Raw genomic sequence first — 20229 nt, 5'->3', positions numbered from 1 at the left:
CCTCAGCTTTATTTTATTAGATATCTGTATAAATAAACCATTTGAATTAAAAAAAAAAAGTGTCTACAGTCCGGCTGGGGATGCCAGCCACCCCAGTGGGGAGCCACAGCACCGTGCACCCCCCCTTTATGGGGCTATGGGGGTATTGCTTTAGAGTTCAACCTGGTTGTGGAGCGGGGCTGGGGGGTGCAGGGGGATGCTGGCTCGTGCCCAACCCCAGCAGTCAGGGGTATGTGGCGTCAACTCCTGACACCCCCCACAGCTGGCCAGCCCCCCAGAGAAGGCACAACATGGTCTCTGCCGGTTGGACGGCTTCAAAGCAAGGTGAGGATGAGATCCTCCTTCTAAAAGCACCGTCCCGTGCCCCCCAGCAGGATGCGACCCTGCAGGGCTGCTTAAGGCATTGGCGGTGGTGTCCCCTTGCGAGGGGCTGCAGTCCCTTCCCCTTATTCCTTCTCCCTCGTCCACTTGATCATGGTCTCGGGTGAGCGGTAGAGGAAGATGAGCTTGGCGTAGAGCTCCTCCTCCAGCTCCAGCTCTCCCGTCTCCCGCACCAGGAAGATGTCCTGGCACAGCTTCAGGATGCGGTCCACGCAGGGCAGCTCCTCAAACATGATGGAGTGTGAGATCTCGCTGAAGAAGCCTCGCACAAACTTCCCAATCACCAGCACGATGGAGACGTACAGCCCCATGATCCTGCAATGGGGGTGGGATGAAACCACCTTCATTCCCCCCTCGCCACCCCCAGCTCCCTCCCTTGCCCCCCTACGCACCCATAGCCGGCCAAAAAGCCCAGGCTGGGGGGGCTGACTTTGTCGTTGAAGATGACCATGGGCAGGATGTTGCCATCGCGTGCTGGAGCATCCTTCAGCCTCACCACCCACCACTCCAGGAAGCTGTCACTGCCCTGCCCTGAGCCTGAGTGCTCCCGTTTCAGCTGCACCTCGACATCTAGGTAGCTGTCCTCTCCATCTGTGGGGCGAACAAGGCGGGGGTCAGGGCATGGCACGCTGGCCAAGTCCCCCATCGTGTGTACAACAGACAATGGGACCCACCTGGCAGCAGCTGCTTGACTGGGTTGGCTTCGGGGCCATTGGGCGCCCGGATATATTTGGGGAAGAGTTTGGGCACTTGCCTGCAACAAAGCAGAGTGAAGTGCCATCCCCGGGGGCGTCCCCTTTCCCTGACCCCCTCTCCCCAGGGACACTCACACTGGGGCATCACGAGTGCCTTGCAGCAGCTGGGCCAGCTCCATGCGCTCCGGTGCTCCGGGCTGCAGGTCAGTGGTGTGCTTGTCGAAGGTGTGCTCCACCGTGCCGCCCTTCCCCAGGTCCCTGCAGGCACAGAGGTTTGCTGGGAGGGCACAGATAGGGCTGCCCCCTTCCCCAGTAGCCCCGCTGTTACCTCTGGAAGGTCCAGGTGAGGCGCAGGGTGATGTCAGAGGAACCATTCTGCAGCTCTCGCCGCATCTGCTCGCGGCTGGGGGGGCTGATGCTCCACAGTGAGCCTGAGCTGCCCTCAATGCGCGCCGTGACGATGTCCTCATAGCCGTACAGCGTGATGAACTGCATGGCCACCTGGGGATGGAATGGGGTGCTGAGCCACGTGCCCCTCGGGGCGCCCACTGGGGACAGAGGAAGGGCTCTGCAGGGCTTTGGGGCTACCGGCTGCCTCTCGAATTCCTTGGTCAGCGCTTCGTAGTCCTGCGGTGTGAAGGGTTGGATGGACTGCTGCTGGGCACTCATGGTGAACAGCGGCTGCGGGGATGCGGTGCGGTCAGTGCGGGATCCCGGTGCCCAACGCAGAGCTTGCCCCCCATCCTCACCTCATACCCCCCCAGCTTGAGGGTGACGGTGACGTCGATGGGGTGGTTGACGACGCCCACCACCGAGCGCACCAGCGACATGAAGAGCAGTGGGAACCAGATGATGGCCACCAGGAAGAGGATGATGAGGCCGCCCATGCCGTACTTGACGATCTTCTTCTTCTTCTGCCCTTTGGGCTGTGGGTATTTCTGCAGACAGACGGCACGGGCTGCCTGGTAGAACCCATCTGGAGCCACCCCAATGGCAGCAGACTCAATGGGGCCGTACCTTCTCTGTCTCACGGCTGCACTTGATGATGAAGATGTTGGCGTAGATGTCTTCCACACACATCCAGTTGGACAGTGACAGCGTGGTGTCGGTCCAGACCCAGTCCATGACGGCACGCAGCTCCACCAGGAAGGGCACGAGGCGGAACCTGGGAGGCACGGGGAGATGGGGCTGGTACAGCTCCATCCACCCAAATGGGGCAACCTGTCCCCGCACCACCCGCTGCCCCGTACCCCTGGAAGAGGAAGAGGTTGAGGTGGTTGTATTTCTTGGTGAGGAAGTTGCCCAGGATGCGGGTGGGGTAGCCGCAGCGGATCTGGTAGGCTGACAGCGAGAAGTAGATGCACTTGACAAAGTACCACAGCTGGGCCACCGTGTTGAGGCTGAACAACCTGCAGGAGGGACGTGTCACTGCTCTGGCTGCCTGAGCCCCCATCATAAAGGACACATAAAGGAATCACCCCCCTAGGCTACGCAAGGACCTTAGGGGTTGGTCAGTGGGGACCGGTACCTTTCAGTGACGGCTGGCAGGATGAAGAACATCCAGAGATGGATGCTGAAAACCAGGATGACCTGGAAGATGAGCTTGCCCAGTACAGTCTTACGGAGGTAGAGCGCGCGGTCGATCACCATGGTGGTGAACTGGATGAGCAGCATGACCAGGAAGGCCTCTGGGACTTGGTCATCCGACAGAGAGGAGGTGATGTCGGCGGCTGCTGAGTGTTTCTGGGGACACCAAAGAGGTGAGGACTCAGCCCCGCCTGACCTCACATTGGGATCCCACCGTCTGGCACCCTGCAGAGCTTTCTGCTCACCCCAAAGGCCCAGAAACCGAAGATTATGATGATGAAGTCAACCACATCAGCCAGGAACATGAAGGCATAGACGTCGGTGGCTGCCCGGTACTGGGTGTGCAGGATGTCATGGAAGAACCCACGCACGGGCTGGTACACATTCTGTGCCCTGGAGGAGACAGGGATGGGTGACAGGTGACCGGTGGGCTGCAAGCTGTAGTTCCCACCCTAACCCACATTGTGGGGCACTCACATGGTGAGGAAGAAGAGCTTGACCCGGAGACCAAACGCCTTCAGCTTCTTCTGAGAGTGGCTCTGTTTTGTCTCCTCCTCTTCCTCTTCTTCCTCTTCCTCTCCCTCCTCCTCCTCCTCCCCATCCTCTGTGAGTGATAAGCAGCATGGGTGACCGTCAGGCTCCCTGCCAGACCACATCTTGCCCAATTCCAGGTACTCACCTTCCTCCACCACTGCTGCTGGCTCCTTGCCCCACTGCCTCTTCTTTCTGAAGCGGAGATGTGTTGCTCCATCCCCACTCCCCTCCTTCTGCCCCTGGGCATTGCCCTCCGACTCTGACCCCACAGCTGCACCCAGAGCTGCTGACTCTGCTGGCACCGCTGGGGACACTGCTTCCTCCTGCCGCTCCTCCTCCTCCTCTGCCTGCTCCGCCTCCGCCTTCTTCTTGGCAAAGGGATCCTCCTCGTGGTCCCACAGCCCATAGCACTGGGAAGGACAAGGGTCATGGGGGTACAATGGGATACAGTGGGGCTCAGGCCACCACCAGCCCTCACTCACGAAGCACCCGCAGGGCTCACCAGCAGCAGCGAGCGGTGGAAGAAGAGTGCCAGGAGCTGGATGAGGTCGTATTTGATGTAGCGGTCGGTCTTCTCCAGCCCCAGGATGCGGGGTGGGAAGAAGGGCTTGCCCTCATTACGCACCAGCATGGCATAGCCGTTCCAAGGGAAGAAACCAAACTGGAAGAGGTATTTCACCACCACCATCACCTGCAGGGATATGGGTGTCAGGAGGTGGCAGCCAGAGCTGGGCATCATCACATCTTTGTCCCCTGTGCAGCCACCTCTTGCCCACCTCAGTGAAGACGATGGCAGTCATCCAGAAGCGTTTGCTGGGCCGGGGAATGGAGAGCATGGCCCAGAGGAAGACAAGGATGGGCAGGAAGAGGGAGATGACGGAGGCAGTCACCATGTTGTTGAGGATGATGATGAAGTAGCAGAGCAGCTCGGAGTGGGCGGCCACGCAGTGGTAGATGGCCAGCAGCAGCTTCAGAAAGCGGTTGTGGGACTGGTAGAACTTCTCTGACTCCTCCAGCTCGGCAAAGTACAGCCTCCTGTGGGGCACGGGAGCTGAGCCTGCACCCTGGTCCCACTGCATCCCCATCACCGCCATTGTCCACATTGTCTCCATCCCATCCCTGTCATCACCACCGTCCCCAATGCCTTCATCCCCTATCTCCATCCCCATCACCCCCATTGTCCACATCATCTCCATCCCATCCCTGTCATCACCACCGTCCCCAATGCCTTCATCCCCTATCTCCATCCCCATCACCCCCATTGTCCACATCATCTCCATCCCATCCCTGTCATCACCACCATCCCCAATGCCTTCATCCCCTATCTCCATCCCCATCACCCCCCATCCCCACACCATACCTGCTCACCAGCAGCTCGCTGGCTGTCCGGCTCCGGTTCTGCGGCAGGGCCAGGAGCTCCCGAGATCCTGCCACGTCCTCCCGTGACCCCCAGTTTGCCACCTGCTCCTGGCTGCCTCTCTGCAGAGGGCACTCTGCTGCAGGGGGCTCAGCCCTTTGCTCACACTCAGCTCCGTTGCGCCCACTGTGAACAGCGCAGGGACAGGTGAGCACCCTCCTCAGCGGTCCCCACTGCGGGTGGGTGGGCACCCAGGGGTGTATCTATGCACCTGCCTGGAAGCGATGCCATTCTGGGGCTCCTCTTGGGGCTCCTCGGGTGGCAGCAGGTAGAGCTCATCCAGCACCCCGCGGTGCACATCTTCACCCTACAGCACACATAGGGTCAGCACCGTCACAGTGCTGCGGTGCCAAGCGCCACCATCCCCCTTCCCCATGTGTCACCTTGGCCAGGCGCTGTGTCAGGACGTATCTCTCGAGCTGCAGCACGGTGGACATGTCGGTGTGCTCCTGCGTGCAGGCATCCAGCCACTGGGTGAGGCCGTCCACCATGGCCTGGCACAGCACCCACAGGAAGCGCAGGGTGTTCAGCGCCCGCTGCAGCACGTTGCCCCGCTCTGTTGGGCGAGGAGAGAGGGGCTCGTGGCTCTGCACCCACCCAGGGCACCTCCTGCTGATGGGGTCCTGCTGCCCACCTACCAGATCCTTCTTCCTCCTCCTCTTCCTCCTCCTGACCTTCAGCCTCTTCGGGCGCTGCTGATGCCTCCTCCCTTGCTCTGGTGTCCCCTGCACGGCAGACAGCAAGTCATGCCCTCCCCATGATGGGACAAGATATCATTTCCAAACCCCCTTTGTGGCTTTTCTGCCCACCACCCAGACTCCTCCCCTCTTAAAAATTCATGGATGGGCACAGCTTGTGCCCAGCCCTAGATCTGCTATCAGAGAATACACACACATACTGGGAACCCCATGGAGACAATGTCCCAACTGGGACAGGATCGCTTCGTCCCCCCCACCAGGTACCCCCGGCCCTGTTTTAGGGTTCAGTAGCCCCATTGGGGGTCTGGTAGCCCCACTTTGGGATGAGCCAACCCCACCTGCAGTGAGCTCATCGCCCAGCGGCTCCTGCTGCTCACGCTCCTGCTGTCTCAGCGCTGTCCTGGTGTTGGTCATCCAGGCCTGGTAGGCGAGCTGCATTGGGGAGGGGGCTGTCAGCACCCAGCAGCACGGCTGGCACCACCCAGCTCCCACCAGGCTCACCTGGAAGGCACTCTGCCTGCCTGGCCGCGGCTCCTCAGGCACTGCTGCCTCCTCCTCTTCCTCGCTGTCTGACTCAAAGAGGAAGTATTCCCCAGAATGCAGCACTGTCAGGGTGACAGAGGGTGTCACAGCACAGTGTGACACAGGGTGACACGGCACGGCTGGTGCCCAAGCTGTCCCCGTTGCCATCTCCCCCGTGCTCAGTGCCAAAGATGCCCGCAGGGACCCCACTGGGGACCTCAGTGCCAAACATCTCGATGTCCCCAGAGGGGTATCCCTCCAGCACCGAGTCCTGCAGGCACCCCGACTGCACGCCCCGTTAGTGCACACAAGCAGAGAACGCCCTGGTTAATGCCAAGAGCGGGGATAGGAGGCATGCGGGGCATCACCTCGCCAAAAGCACCGTCACCGTCGCTCCCCTCGGTGGCACCGCGTGCCGCCCGCGCCCCCTGCGGGGCAATACCTGCGGCGTGGTCTAACCATGGCCGCCACCACCGCTCCCTCTGCCGGGCAGGGTCCGCCGGGCTGCTGGGCGCTGTGGAACGGCAGTAGGGACTGAGCGTGGCCATAATGGGGGCACCCACCCCAGGGAACGGTGTGGGGACGTGCCAGGGGAGGGTTTGGGGGGTTTGACAGCTGTGCGCTCTGCTGGGCCACACCGGTCCTTGCACAGCAAAGGGATGGGGATGTTGGGAGTAAGAGTTGGTGATGGGTTGAGGTCACCATTCCAGTGACAAAAGAGGGGTTGGAGGGGCTGGGGACCCCCCAGCCGGCTCTCACCTGCCCTGGCCCCATCCTGCCCCTCACCACCGGGCAGCCGCTCCTGGTGGTACTTCTCCTGCTTGGCACGGATCCGTTCCATCCTGTTGGATGCAGCACCAGATGCTCCAGAGCTCCCCAAGCCCCCACTACTCCATCACCATGCTGGGTACCCGCCACCCCCTTGGGCCCTTCCCACGCCTCGGAGTGCCCCAACAGCTCTAGGGGTTTGGGAGGTGCCCCAAGTACCCTTCCCTTCCCCCCCAAAACCCACTCACTGCCGTTTGAGCTGAGCCAGCGACTTCTTCTCAGCCTGCCGGTGGGAGCGCATGCTCTTCATGAGGCTGGCTCTGAACAGCGCGACGCCCCTGCAGCAATGGGGACAGTGGGTGGTGAATTTCCTCACCCAGCCCCCTCAGGGACCCTGCAGACACCCCCTGCCCCACCTGGAAGCCTGCAGGGCAGAAGCTTGGAGGTCCAGCATGACGTGCAAGAAGTAGTAGCTGAGGAAGACACGGCGCTGGAGCAGGAGGAAGAAGAAGCAGATGCTGTCCCAGATGATGCCAGCCTCCTCCACTGGCAGCGAGCAGTCCTGGTCCTTGCCCATCTCCTTGGCTGGCAGACAGAGGGATGGAGGAGCAGGTGAAGCAGCACCCCAAAATGCCCCCGTCAGTCCCAGCCCACCCTGTGCCAGTGCTCACGGTCGTAGTAGCCCTTGACGGTGCAGACCAGGCTGAAGAGTTGGATCACCCAGCAGAAGTTGCTCTGCATCTGCTGCACGAAGACGCAGGAGAGGAGCTGTGGGAAGAGCGCGAGGTTGGTCCCTCTGCACCCACCTGGCCGACCCGAGGAGCAAACCCAGGAACGGCGCCCTCACCGACAGCATGTTTTTGGAGATGATGACGGTGATGTTGTAGAGGATGAGGCAGTCCCAGAGCACGAGGCGTGCCCGTGCTGGCTTGCGCAGCATGGCAGTGCCGAAGAGCAGGAGGTAGAAGCAGGCAAGCAGGTAGCCGAGGCCAAAGAGGCTGATGCGGGTGGCCCCGGTGATGAAGACCACCACCAGGACAAACCAGAAGAGGTAGCGGAAGACCACCACCTTCGCCATGTCCAAGTAGGACCTGCAGAACGCCGTGCTCAGAGCGGGGTTCCCATCCCCTCCCAGCACCTGCACCCAGCTCCACCTGGAGCTGGAGTGCAGCAAAGTGCTACACCTCCACAACCGAACCAGCAGGTCCCTATCTAGGGGTTCCAGTGCCCTCGGTGACCTGGTGCTCATTTTGGGGCACAAAGTGTTTGTCCCAGTTCACAGGTATCCCAACGCTCAGTGGGTTCTCACACCATCACTGCATCTCCCCACAAGCTCCCCTCACACCCTCAGGGCACTCTGGACCCAGCTGTACCACCTTGCTGGCAGATCGTATCCCAACCTACAGGAGGGTCTCCCTGGCCCTATGCTGCTGCAACCCCACCCTGGGGGACCCCAACCCAATCCTTGGGGACCACATCCCAGCGCGTCTCACTGCCTGTAGATCCCAGCCCTCTCTCCGTGGCCCCCATCCGTGGGCACCCACCGGCAGTGGATGAAGTTGGGGGTGGGATTGTGGGGCTCTCTCTCCAGGTCCGGCCGGTCCGCATTGTCACCCGCAGCCCGCAGCCACTCCTCGGTGCGTTCGGCCACAAACACCCTCCACTGCTGGGCGGCGCACAGCAGCAGCACGAAGTCATCTGCAGGCACGCGGATCAGCCCCTTGGGGGCGGGGCTTCGGAGAGCCACGCCCCCTTTCTACGAAAGTGGGCAGGGCCAAGGAGGGGGCGGGGCTTCCCACACCCTGGGCGTCGTATTCAATGAGTGGTTCCCACGGGGGTGTGGCCATTCATAGCCCCTCCCTCTCAACGGGGCGTGGCTTCAACCAAGCTCCTCCCCAAAGCCCTATGGCCACTCACGTGCCCCCTCCTCCCTATAAGGGGGTTTTTCTCCTATTCTCATCCCAAATGGATGCGGCACCCCCCAAGCCCCGCCTCAACAAACGACCCCTCCCACCTTCAGGGCTTGTGGCCATGCAGATCCCAGTCCTCCCACCCCCCATCCCAGGGGGCACTCACTGATGAGGTTGGTGGATTTGGGAGCCACAAAGAAATCGGGCAGGTAGAGCCATTTGATGAGCGCTGAGTTCATGGGGAGGGACCGGCTCCAGCGCCACGGGTAATCTGGGGAGGGGGGACAGCAGCACGCTGTATCTTGGCCCCCCAACATCCCCCAGCCCATTCCCCATGCCTCATACCCATGCAGAGAGCGGGCGGCATGCCGACACACAGCAGGTACTGGTAGAGGAGGAAGACCACGAGGAAGAGGCAATACTTGGGCCAGAGGCGTGCAATGGCCGCCCGCCGGCGCCGCGTCAGGATGACGACCAGCCAGCAGCCGTGCAGGATCACCATGAAGTTCATCCGCTGCCCGATCACGTTCACTGTCATCAGGAAGCAGATCTGGAATTGGGGTGGTTCAGGAGCTCAGCTCCACACGTACCAGATGCCCCACGTTGCCCCGTAGCCCCCGCTGCCCACCTCCAAGCCAAACTTGTAGTAGAAGTAGTTGAGGAAGTACTTGACACAGTTGACCAAGCCATGGTCCAGCTGCTCACGGGACACGTCCTCAAAGATGGTCTCAGTGATGGGGACCAGCAGCTGGTGCTGCTTGCGGTAATACTCCTGGCGCCGATACACCACCGCCTCCAGCACCAGCAGCAGCAGCACCAGGAGGTGGTTCTGGGGGGGTGAGGGGTGCTCAGCTCCACTGTGCTCAGGGTGCAGAGCATCCCACCACCCCATTCCTGCCCGCACCCCCCACCCACCTGGATGTAGCCCAGGTTGGGGAAGCCCTTGCGGATGCCGAACCAGTTGGCGGGGTCCACGGGGCCGCGGTACAGCGTGGAGTTGCCCATCTCCTCCGGGCTCAGGTTGGTGCTGTTAAGCAGGGGCTGCCAGGGAACACGGTGTCAGCACCCACAGCCATTGGAACCCATCAGCATCCCCATCCCTGCCCCGGCACCTGGGTGCAGTTGCTGGAATACTCGCTGGGGTCGACAATCTTGAGCTGGTAGAGCATCTTGCAGACGATGATGATGCAGGTCCAGATGGTGGAGAGGCACGAGGCCATGTGGCGGAAGCGGCAGTAAGGCATAGCGAAAGCCCACAGCAGCACCAGCAAGAAATTCATCAATGATACCTGGGGGCAATGACAGTGTCAGCACTGTGGGACACCCCCCGGGACCCCCAGGCCCTGTGCCGTACCTCCTGCAGAGCCACCCAGACGGTGTAAAGGGCCACCAGCTTGAGGATATGCAGTTCCAGCAGGCGCCCCACGAAGACCTGCCCGCGGGTCAGTGTGTCTGAGAAGGTCCAGCCCAGCACGATGAGGCGCTCCAGCACCAGCCCCCACTTGCTGGGTGCTGTGAGGACACAGACCATCACGGGTTTGGAGGATACCCCAACCCTGCCCCCTCCCTTCCAGGCTTGGGGAATGCTTTAATCCACCCCTTTACTCTCCCAGGCTCAGGACATCCCAACACATCTCTGTAATCTTCCATCCCTTTCTTGGCCTGAAGGACACCCCAGCCCATCCCTGTATCCTCCTCTCCCAGGTTTGGAGATCACTCTGACTCAGCCCTGTATTCTCTTGGCCCCTTCTTGGCTTGGAGGATGCTCCCATCCATTCCTGTATCCTCCAAATATCAGAGGACATCCCAACTCATCCCCATATCCAAGTGTCCCCGTCTTGGTTTTGGAGAACACTCCAATCTATCCCCGTACCCTCCAGACTTCAGAGAACACCCCAACCCATCCTACATCCTCCTGGCTCCTCCACAGCTCAGGAGACAACCCAATCCATCCCTGCACTCTCCAAGGCACAAAGGACACCCCAAACCCATCCCTTATCAATTCCCCAGCTTGGAGAACGTCCCATCCCATCCCCAACCCCAAGGACAGCCCACCCCTGGCAGTACCCTGCGAGGCAGTGTCAGACTCTCCCCCTTCAGTCCTGGCACTCTCAGCAACGACTGCATCACGCAGCAGCCGGCTGCCGTGCAGCTCCTCGGGCCGGGGGATGTGGCAGGGCTGCAGCCCAGCAGCAGGGATGTGCTCCAGATCAGTGATGTGCATGAAGGGACGATGGAAGTAGTGAAGCTGAAGGATGCAGGCCAGCAGAAAGAAGCCTGGGATGAGGGTGCTGGAGAAGAGCTCGGAGACGCTGAACTGCTCCAGACCCAGGTCACCCAACCTGGAAGGGAGGGGATGTTGTGGTCACCATGGGGCCACCTCCATCCCCTTTGCTATGCATGGGTGTCCTGAGCAAGGCAAACCTTCTGTGCCTCAGTTTCCCGGTGTGGAACACATCTCCCAGCCATGCCCTGGTGCCACCGCACCATTGGGGACACCATGATGGCATGGGGACACCATGATGGCATGGGAACACCATGATGGCATGGGGACACTCACTGCTCATTGGTGAGACCCGTCAGATTCCTCCAGTACATGGGGAAGTCCTCAAACTGGAAGGTGTAGACGGCGATGAGCACCAGCATGGTGTAAGCCACCACCAGCCACCAGAAGCCCTTCAGCACTTTGCGCCATAGGCTGTAGTACACCTGCAGGGATGGGGACATCAGTGTGTTGCCATTGGGTGCACACGCCGTTCGGGGCCAGCACCTCCATCCCCTGTACCTGGAAGAGGGTGAGGCAGAGGAGGAAGAGGAACATGTAGACGATCTTGTAGACCACGAGGCGCCCGGCGAAGCTGACCACGATGAACATCCCGGCGCACACACAGATCCAATACTTGGCATAGAAATCCCGCACCAGAGCCCCCAGTGCCTTCAGCACATCCCGCTGTCGGCCAGGTTCTGCAAGGCATGGCATTGCTGGTACCGTGGGTCGCATGGGGGCAGACCCAGCGTCACCGAGGGACCTCACCTGTATCCGAAATGGTCACCTCCAGTAGCGGGGTGGCCGGGCTCGTCCTCGTTAGCAGCTTCTCCTTAACGAACTGCCGCACCAGCAGCCAGAAGGTGAGGGTGAGCAGGAGCTGCAGGGACAGGTGGTGAGCAGAGCTGGTGGGCACCGCAGGGACGGGGATGGGGATGGTGCAGGAGGTACCTTGGCCCCCAGGTCCAGGCAGGGGTACTTGGGGCGCACGAGCCCCAGCTGCTCCAGGCTCATGAGGCCGACACGGGTGGGCAGCTCGGGGCCCAGGTCCATGCCCCAGACATACTGCAGGCTGCAGAGAGCAATGCCATAAAGCAGCAGGAAGGGTGAGCAGAGCATGGCAAAGTGGTGCCGGCTGCGCACGATCCAGATGAGGCAGGACCAGAGCAGCAGCACAAAGGTCAGCCAGCTGTGGTAGGTGATGCTCCACACCTGTGGGACAGAAAAAAACTCAGCTTCTCCCCTTTTTCAGGCTCACAACCTGGAGAAAAATTCCTGGAGGCCACGATGGAGTGCCTTACCATCATGGCAATGAGGGCACAGACGTAGCTCTGGTTCATGATGACGTGCCACAGTGTCTGCAAGGGCAGCCGCTCTCCCGGACGGTCCCTGCCTGGCCAGCGAAGCAGTAGCTGTGAGCCTCTGCCCCACTGCAGGGCAGGGATGGGGCAGCACTCGGGCTGGGCTTACCCAGTGGCGTGGCATCACCCAGGACGTGGACAGTGCAGTTCTCTGTTCTCCGCTTCCCAGTGCTGGAGGACAGCATGGGCTGGAGGAGGGAAGGGGCAGAGAGTGCTGAGCACCCACTGGCACCCCCAGAACACCGCAGTGCGGCTCCCCCGACTCACCTTGGTGTCTTCAGCCACACCATCGCTGTCCTTGGGCCAGCTCTCTAGCTCCACCAGATCCCGCGCTGGGGGCTGTGCTGGCAATGCTGCTCTCTGCAAGAGCAAGGAGCCAGCTGCAACCCCGGGGGGGGGGGGGTCCCAACCCCGAGCACAGCACCCCCTCCACCACGCACCCTGGGCCATTGAGGTGCACACATCCCCGCAGCCCCTCACCCTGGCGTCCAGGCGGCGCAGCTTCAGCAGCGTGGCCACGGTGTAGTAGAGCAGCAGCAGGATGCCAGGATTGGCGTAGACGGGCCAGGGGTGTTCGGTGTTGAGCTGCAGGGCATTGGGTCGGGAGCAGTTGCTGTACAGGATGATGTCCTTGAAGCCAAACACCCTGCGAGGGGGGGAGGAGGGCATGAATGGCATTAACTCCCTGGGACCGGCGATGTCCCCATCCCCGCAGCACCAGGCTGTGAGCAGGATGGGAGCCAAGCAGGAGCCGTGCCAGCTGCAAGCCATCCCTGGGGACATGGGGACCCGTGGTGGGGGTACATGTGGAGAGGGGCACCCACGGCACCACTTACCGTGCCCAGATGGTGGGGGGCGGGAAGACCCCCTGCACAAAGGGTGCTTGGTAGGCATAGAGGCACAGGAGGTGGGCAGCAGCGTAGAGGCCGATGAGGACACAGAGGGCATCGAAGGCAGCGCGGCTGGAGGGGAGGTGGCATGCCCACCAGGTGCACAGCCCCACGAACAGCAGGTAGTAGATGCTGGAGGAGGCGGAGGGCAGGGTGATCCCTGCAGAGCAGCGCCCCGAGGGCGGTCAGTCACCCACACCCCCCATCCAGAGATCCCCCACATTCACCACATACCCCCTCCCCAGTCCCAGACCCACCGGCCAAAGCCAGCAGCACGATGGCCAACCCCTTCCCGGCCGCCCACAGCACCCAGTGCGCCGTCACCCGCAGCCTGGCGCTGAGCGGTGCGTCCCCGCCTGCCGTGCCACCGCGCCGCTCCACGTCCTGCTCTTCCCCCTGCAGCAGGCAGGAAGCACAGCAGTGAGCCCCAAACCCCCCAAGGCATCCCCCCACGGGCTCCCCCAGTCCCCGCTGCTGGCCGTGCCTCGGTTTCCCTGCTGCACGTGGCCTGGCTCTGCACCTGGCCGTGTTTATCTCGCAGCCGCTTGGAAAGCGCCTCTGAAACACGGCTGTTTTTCTTGGCAGCAGCAGCCAGGTTCCCAGCACTGAGCTTTTTTCCAGGCTGCCTCCCGCGCTCACTGCAAAGGCATCCACGCTGCCAGCGCTCCGGTTACAGCACGGCCTGCATGGGGCTGCGGGATGCACCCGAAATGGGGCTGGGACACGGAGGTGCCATCAGCACGGATCTGCACGGGTGATGCTGGTGCCACCCTCACAGCTTGTTGGCACAGCACAGTATGGCACTGCATGGCACTGCATGGCACGGCTCCCAGCTGGCTCCATCCCCACCCGTGGGCAGCCTGTGCTCTGCCGTCCCACATCGAGCAGCTCTATGGGGCTGGGCTGTTTGTGGGATCCCTATGGAAACACGGGAGCAAACACGGGCACTCCTCTGCAGCTGAGTCACTCCGGGGAAGGGAGGCACAGGGGGGACCCAATCCATCGCTGACCGCCCAAAAAACGCTCCCCATTGCGCAGCCCCAACCCGGATCCCAGCCCAGGTCCACAGGCACCTGGGTGTCCCCGTGGGGACAAGCAGGGACAGATGGGGGCCCTGCAGGAGGAGCACTGCTGGTGGCACCGGTGGCACCTCACCTGCTCAGGGGGCTGCCGGGACTCCTGTCTGCGGGTGGCAGTGCTGCCCTTGGGGACGAGGCGGTGGCACAGACACAGGCAGAGGGATGAGACCAGCAGGATGCCGACGTCGGGGGCCACCAGGCGCACCGAGTTGGGGAGGTCACCCAAGTCCAGCCTGGAGGGGGAGAAAGAGCAGGGTTGAGGGGGGTCCTCCTCCACCAGTGACCACAACCAACGTTAAGGGAGCCGCACCTGGTGACCCCAATGTGCCGGGCGAGGACTTCCCAGCTGCTGCCTGTGGAGAAGCATAGAGGTGTTAGGGTGGCACCGACCCCACAGCAGCTCCATAGCACATGGTAGGTGGGGTCTGACGGCCAAATGCCACCAGCTCGGGGGCTCTGGGGCACCCGGCACCGGGGTACTCACAGCTGGGCCCCAGCAGCTGATCCAGGGCAGGCAGCGTGTACAGACATATCTGGAAAACGAAGTGGGCGAGGAGGAAGAGGAGGCTGGTCCCCAACAGAGCTTTGAGGAAGCGGCCGGCGTGACCTGCAAGAGATGGGCACCCATCGCCCCGAGCAGCCCCCGGGGGTGCCAGCATCCCCACTCTGAACTCCTGGGAAGGGTCCACTGGTGCCATACCAGTGCTGCCAGACCCCCACGTCCCTCAGCCCCCTCCAGGAGAACCCTTTCTGCCCCACCATTGGGGAAACCGAGGCACGGGGTGATGTGGGACCCCAGGACCACACTCTCTTCTCCATTCACCCGCAGCCAGCACTCAGCAATGGGATCAGCACACCACTGCCTCCCAACCCCGTCCCATCCCAGATCTCCCCCACCTGCAGCCGTGCCCCCAGCCCTTCACTCCCCTGGCTGCAGGGGACACATCCCGGGCACCAGCCTGGGCACAGAGCCACGCACCAGGAGCGGCTCTGAGGTTTCTGGTTAATAGGGCCGAGGCTCGAAATTGGCCACCTCGCAGCAGGAGGACTATTAATAGTTGCACCAGACTATAATTAACCAAACGAGGCTGCCACGTGGAGCCGCCCAACCCTGGGGAAACCACAAAGGAGGAGCAGGTACCTGCAGGAGGGACAGCGTGCATCCCCTAAAAATAGTCCCAAACCCCACTGATGGTCCCCAAGCCTGAGATGCAGTGCCCTCACCTGAGATGTCAGCCGGTCCCGGGAACCACGGCAGCAGCAGGAGGTACAGCAGGTACACCAGGGAGAGGACGTTGAAACGGAACAGGCAGGCTGGGGGCACAGGGTGGGCAGGGTTGGGGGCACCGGGGCTGCACTGTGTTATCCACACCCCATAGGGACCCCATCACCGGGATGCTCGCTGAGAGCACCCCGACTGGCTCGCTCCAAAACGGTGCAGACCCCAGGACGGCCCCAAAGAAGGTCTGCGCCCTTCCAGACCAGAATGACCCGACCCCCCACTGCCAGGCAGGGCGCTGGGGTGGGCCGGTCGCCAGGGGACGTGCTGCGAGCCCGGCGCGGCCCTTCCTGTGTTTACGAGGCTCTAATGGGACGGAGCGTCCTGCAGCAGCACGTGAGCCTCCCCACGGACCCCAGCGGGGGGTTAAACCGAGGTGTCCCCGCCTGCCCCGTATCCGGGGAGCCCCCGAGCGGGGCTGGGTGCCGCTCACATCGCCACTCTCGTCGGGGACACCGCCGCCTCCCAGCGGTGACCCCATCCCGCGTCATCTCCCCGCACGCCGAGCGTTGCTCGCTGCATTTCGGCAAAGCCATGATCTCATGGAACAACTATTCCTCTCCCCGCCGCCAGCCGTGAGCAGCCGGCCCGGCGGGGAGCGAAGCCCGGAAAGGGGCAGCCGGAGCCACCCTCGTGTTGCAGACAGACCCTGCGGGTCCCTGGGGAGGTGGGGGTCACCCCAATGGTGGCAAGAAGGGGGATTGGTGCCCAGAGCATCACTGGGGCAGAGGGCTGTGAAGGGGGGTAGCAGCACTGGGTACGAACAGGGACAACTTGCGACGGCGTGGCTCAGCTGCTTCCTGCCACCAAGGGCTGGGGACATCGCTCCTGGGGCACGACGGGTTTGGGGTCACCCGCAGCACTACGAGGGATGGGAAAGAGGGACGTGCCATAGAAGCGGCATTCCGCCTCGTCGGTGTGGCCGACACCGGGGGGCACCGCAGCCCCCAAACCCTCCCAGCGCCACGGGACGGGGCTCCCACGGCCGTCCTGAAGCGGCACCGCAAACCGGTTCCCCTCCGTGCTGACAGCGGGGAAAGCGCAGCAAGGAGAGAGGGGGGAAAAACCAGTTTGGCAGAGCCGGGAGCGCAGAGCGTGCCAAAGGCGAGCTGCCCCGCGGCACCGGGACGGCACCTCCCCACCGCGCTGCCTCCGCTGCACCGAGCCGCCAGGGTGGGTGTTTGGGTGGGGGGTGGCACCCACCGCCCCCTCTGCGTGCCAGCAGCACCCACCGCCCACGAGGTTTTGCTGCTGTGAGGTAAGAGCTGCTCTTCGCTGGGTGCCTCCCTGCTGGATCCGCCCGGCCGTGCGTCCCAGCGGTCGGTAGCACTTGAACGGAGCGCTGCGCTCGTGTGCCGAGAGGACAAACCGCAGCGCAGGGAGCTGGGCAAGACGCGCTGCCGCTCCCTGTTGCCGGCCTGCAGCCTTTCCCTGCCTCGGATCCATCCCAGGATCCCCTGGCAGGGTGGGTGCCACGCAGAGGGCTGCAGCAGCGCCTCGTTTGCAGCACGGAGAGCACGACAGCAGTGGGGTCAGATAGGATGGAGCCATACCCAGCCATAGGGTGGAGGTGGCTCCCAGACTCCAGAGGTGCTGGGACCCCGACCCCCCGCCCAGCACCCCAGCGGCAGTGCTGGCTGCACGCAGCCCCACTGGTTGGCATCAGCGCTGCTCCTTGCTCTCTGCAGGATAAGGAACGACCCCTGCAGCCCTCCAGCAGCAGCGAGAACCCGGTGAGAAGCAGCCATGGGCATATCTCCACTCCCAGCCCCATCTCTGCTTTCCGGGAAGAAGCAGCAGCAGCCCCGCCATATCCTGTTTGTGTGGAAAATACATCCTGGTGCTGCCAGCGCGGGGCAGGGGCCGTCCAGCTCCCCACGGAGATGCTACGGGATCGGTGCACAACCTGGGAAAACCCCACAGCCGGGTGGGATGGGGGAAAGCCTCGCCGGGGGAGCGGTGCTCGATGCCAGCCCTTCGCCCAAGGATGGGGCGAAGGGCTGGCATGTCCCCCACAGCACCGACGCCGACCGCTGGGGACAAACCGCGCGGCCGTCCCGCCCCGAGTCCTTATCTGCGCTGCGCATAGGAGGAAGCGGGAGCAGGGAGGTTAAACGGGCAGCGCGGCCCCAAGCACCAACCCTGCCCCGAAGTAGCGGGGCCGCAAAGGGACGGGGCGGCCACACAGGGATTGGAGCCGACTCAGCGCCCTAAAGCTCGGCACCGGGACGTCCGCGCTGCTGGACCGACACCTCCGTCCCCAGCAGCCCCAGAGGGAATCCCAGATGCTCAGGGCATCCCCGCAGCTGCAGGCCGGGGGTGAAACCCCACCGCGCCCCGACATCCCCTGCAAACCCCCACAAACCCAACACACCTCGCAGCATCGAGGGATGGAGCGTCGCCCACCCCAGCCCTGCGCAGCCCATCCCCCAGGGCCGCCCTTGGGAGGAAACGGAGTTATTGCTCTTGGAGACATTTGGTGGCAGGTTTTTTTTTGGTTTTTTGTTGTTTTTTTTTTTTCCTCCTCTTATTTCCCCTCATTTAAAAAAAGCACCTGACCGCAGGAGGCGGCTGGCCGCAGCCCACGCCGGGCACCGCGCCTGCAGCGCTCCCCAGGACCCCCAAACTCCGCTCTTGGGGATTTGGGAAGGAGGGGAGGGGGGCGCGTCCTCACCCCCCCCCCCCTCCGGCTCAGAATCTCCCCTCATTTTGGGAGGCGCATCCTCAGGGAAGCGATGCCCGAGGGCTTGAGGGGTGGGATGGGCAGTCGGGGGGGGGAGGAGGGGGGAGCTGCACGCGGCGCAGCCAGGCACGTTTACCCCCACAGCGGGTGGGAATCCGGCCCTACGGAGCTGCACCCCTGTGGGGCCACGGCCAGCGGGGGCTGCCCCACACCGTGCCGCAGGGTCCGGCCACCGCCCGCACCGGGCTGGCTGAGAGCCGCCTGCATACATCCTGCGGACGTCGGGGAAAGGCTTAATTGCAGGGGAAGGAAGGCTGTGGGGCTCCCACCCGCCCCGTGCCTCAGTTCCCCCCCGTGCAGGGAGCCCAGCTGCCCAACGAGCACCCGCTGAGTCACCAGCACCTCTATTTCGACCTCATATCCCGGGACGGCGCTGCCGAGCCGGGCCCCACAACAAACCGGGAGGGGAACGCCGCGCCGGAGCTGCAGCCCGTCCCGCAACGCGGCCGCGGCACCGGAGATCGCAACGCCAGGCGACACCGCGGGGGGGGAACCGCACGGGATGCGCCCGGCCTTGTGCAAGCGGAGCCCGGCCACCACCTTCCCGGCCCGGTTTGCAGGCAGGGTTATAATTAACCTCCTCACATCCTGCGCGATGCACTGAGTCACTCCTCGCACACAGCAAACTGCAGAAAGAAGCTTTTCACCCGGCACCGACTTCCTCCCCCAACACCGCGGGGACGGGCAACGCTCCGCCGGGGGGTGGCACGGCCCGGGGGGGTCCCCGCACAAGGAGCCCGTTGAACCACGCGTGTTGACGGAGCCCCACGGAGCCGGAAAGGTTTTCCTTTCGGACGAAAAAGTTCAAAAGGCCGATTCTTGTCCCGCTCGCGAGGACGCGGGGATTTTCCAGGCTGGGGGCCAAGCGCTCCCCGCTGTGGGTGGTGCGCGGAGCGGCCGCCCCAATGCAGCGCACGGCCAGGGGGTGAGCGGGGCTCCGACCGACCGGCCACGGGACGGGGCGGCCGCGTGTGACAGCGTTACCCGCAGCCCCCGAGCGCCGCTCCGTCTGCGACTCTCGGCAGAGAAAAAGTTGCGTGCTCCCCTCCCAACCCCCATCACCGCGTCCCGGTTCCGATTCACCCGTGGGAACGACACCGGGGGGGAGGGGGAAGAAGGAAAAGTGGGGATCACCCCTACACCGTGAGCCCGTTGGCCCAACACCCGCAACGAGGGATAACCCTGAGCCCCTCCGGTAGGAAATAACGCGCGACACGTGCACCCACCGGCGAGCAGGGCGAGCGGCAGCAGCAGCCAGTAGAGCCCCGCGCACAGCGCCCGCCGCTCCATGCTTCAGGCGGCCGCGGGCCGGGCCATACCGCGCCGAGCCGGGCCGTTGCCGTTCCGCCCCGCAGGGCCGGACCCGGAGCGCTGCGAGGGAACGCGCTTCCCCCCGCCCCACCGCTGCTTTTATACGCGGCACCGCCCGGCCCCCTCGGCCCGGCCCCGCCTTGCGCCGCCCGCGGGCGTTGCGGCCATCGGTGTCGCGAGTTGGCCGGTCTCAGCCCTTCCAGCGGCACCGCAGGGAAGTAAAGGCGCGGGAGGGAGGGGAGAAACAAACAAATGAATTAATTATAACGCTAAGATCGTGCGCTTCCTCTGTTTGCTCGTCATAAAATAATAATAATAATAAAAAAAAAAAACAAAAAAAGGCTGCAGAGTTAATCGAGGCTGAGCGCGTCGGGACGGGAGCTGCTGGAGATGGGGTGGGAGCAGCGGGAGTTCACATCCCTACAGCCCGGCACAGGGGCAGCGCTGGAAACCGCCGCCGCTCCCACCCCGATCGGGAAGCATCGGCCCGTGACATTCTCCGCATTCTTTGGCACTTATTCTGCAAACGCACTCAACAACCTGGCGGTTCTGCACCCCGTCGCCGTGCCGCAGCCCCCGACTCACACCTGGGCACCTCCGGGCACCGCCGCACCGATCCTCGGGGCTGCGCCCATTGCGATCCGCTGCGCAAAGCCCGCGGGTGCCGAGCGCCGGATCCGTGACGGAGCGGGGCCAGGAAGGGCGATGAGCGCCGCATCCCAGCCCCGAGCTCCCATCGCAGCGCGGCCGGGCCCGGATGCTGCGGGAGTAAATGGGAGCCGGGAACG

The 20229-nt window shown here is 63.3% G+C and overlaps 1 protein-coding gene across 1 annotated transcript; it reads right to left on the bottom strand.

Annotated features, from left to right (window-relative positions):
* Positions 1-446: 446 nt before the first annotated feature.
* Positions 447-19520, bottom strand: PIEZO1 (piezo type mechanosensitive ion channel component 1). Its single transcript, XM_048958792.1, has 50 exons — positions 19357-19520; positions 15333-15422; positions 14593-14715; positions 14419-14461; positions 14185-14341; positions 13287-13425; positions 12976-13189; positions 12620-12785; positions 12407-12499; positions 12249-12327; positions 12080-12171; positions 11730-11990; positions 11547-11658; positions 11298-11476; positions 11073-11221; positions 10580-10854; positions 9867-10024; positions 9625-9801; positions 9428-9553; positions 9141-9341; positions 8858-9062; positions 8679-8783; positions 8147-8300; positions 7450-7693; positions 7274-7370; positions 7019-7187; positions 6851-6940; positions 6594-6676; positions 6277-6348; positions 5814-5917; positions 5651-5744; positions 5253-5339; positions 4998-5170; positions 4830-4921; positions 4558-4740; positions 3974-4232; positions 3700-3888; positions 3343-3607; positions 3141-3267; positions 2909-3056; positions 2605-2819; positions 2327-2485; positions 2094-2241; positions 1826-2014; positions 1665-1757; positions 1405-1577; positions 1212-1334; positions 1056-1135; positions 774-972; positions 447-696 (listed from the first exon to the last, which is right to left on the bottom strand). Exons 1-50 carry the CDS (start codon positions 19418-19420, stop codon positions 447-449), a joined length of 7467 nt encoding a protein of 2488 aa, XP_048814749.1. The 5' UTR covers positions 19421-19520.
* Positions 19521-20229: the final 709 nt, after the last annotated feature.

Source organism: Lagopus muta, chromosome 12 (genome assembly GCF_023343835.1).
Source record: "Lagopus muta isolate bLagMut1 chromosome 12, bLagMut1 primary, whole genome shotgun sequence".
NCBI classification, from domain to species: domain Eukaryota; kingdom Metazoa; phylum Chordata; class Aves; order Galliformes; family Phasianidae; genus Lagopus; species Lagopus muta.
Note: the sequence above shows the minus strand (reverse complement) of the source record. Positions and strands in the feature narration are given on the sequence as shown.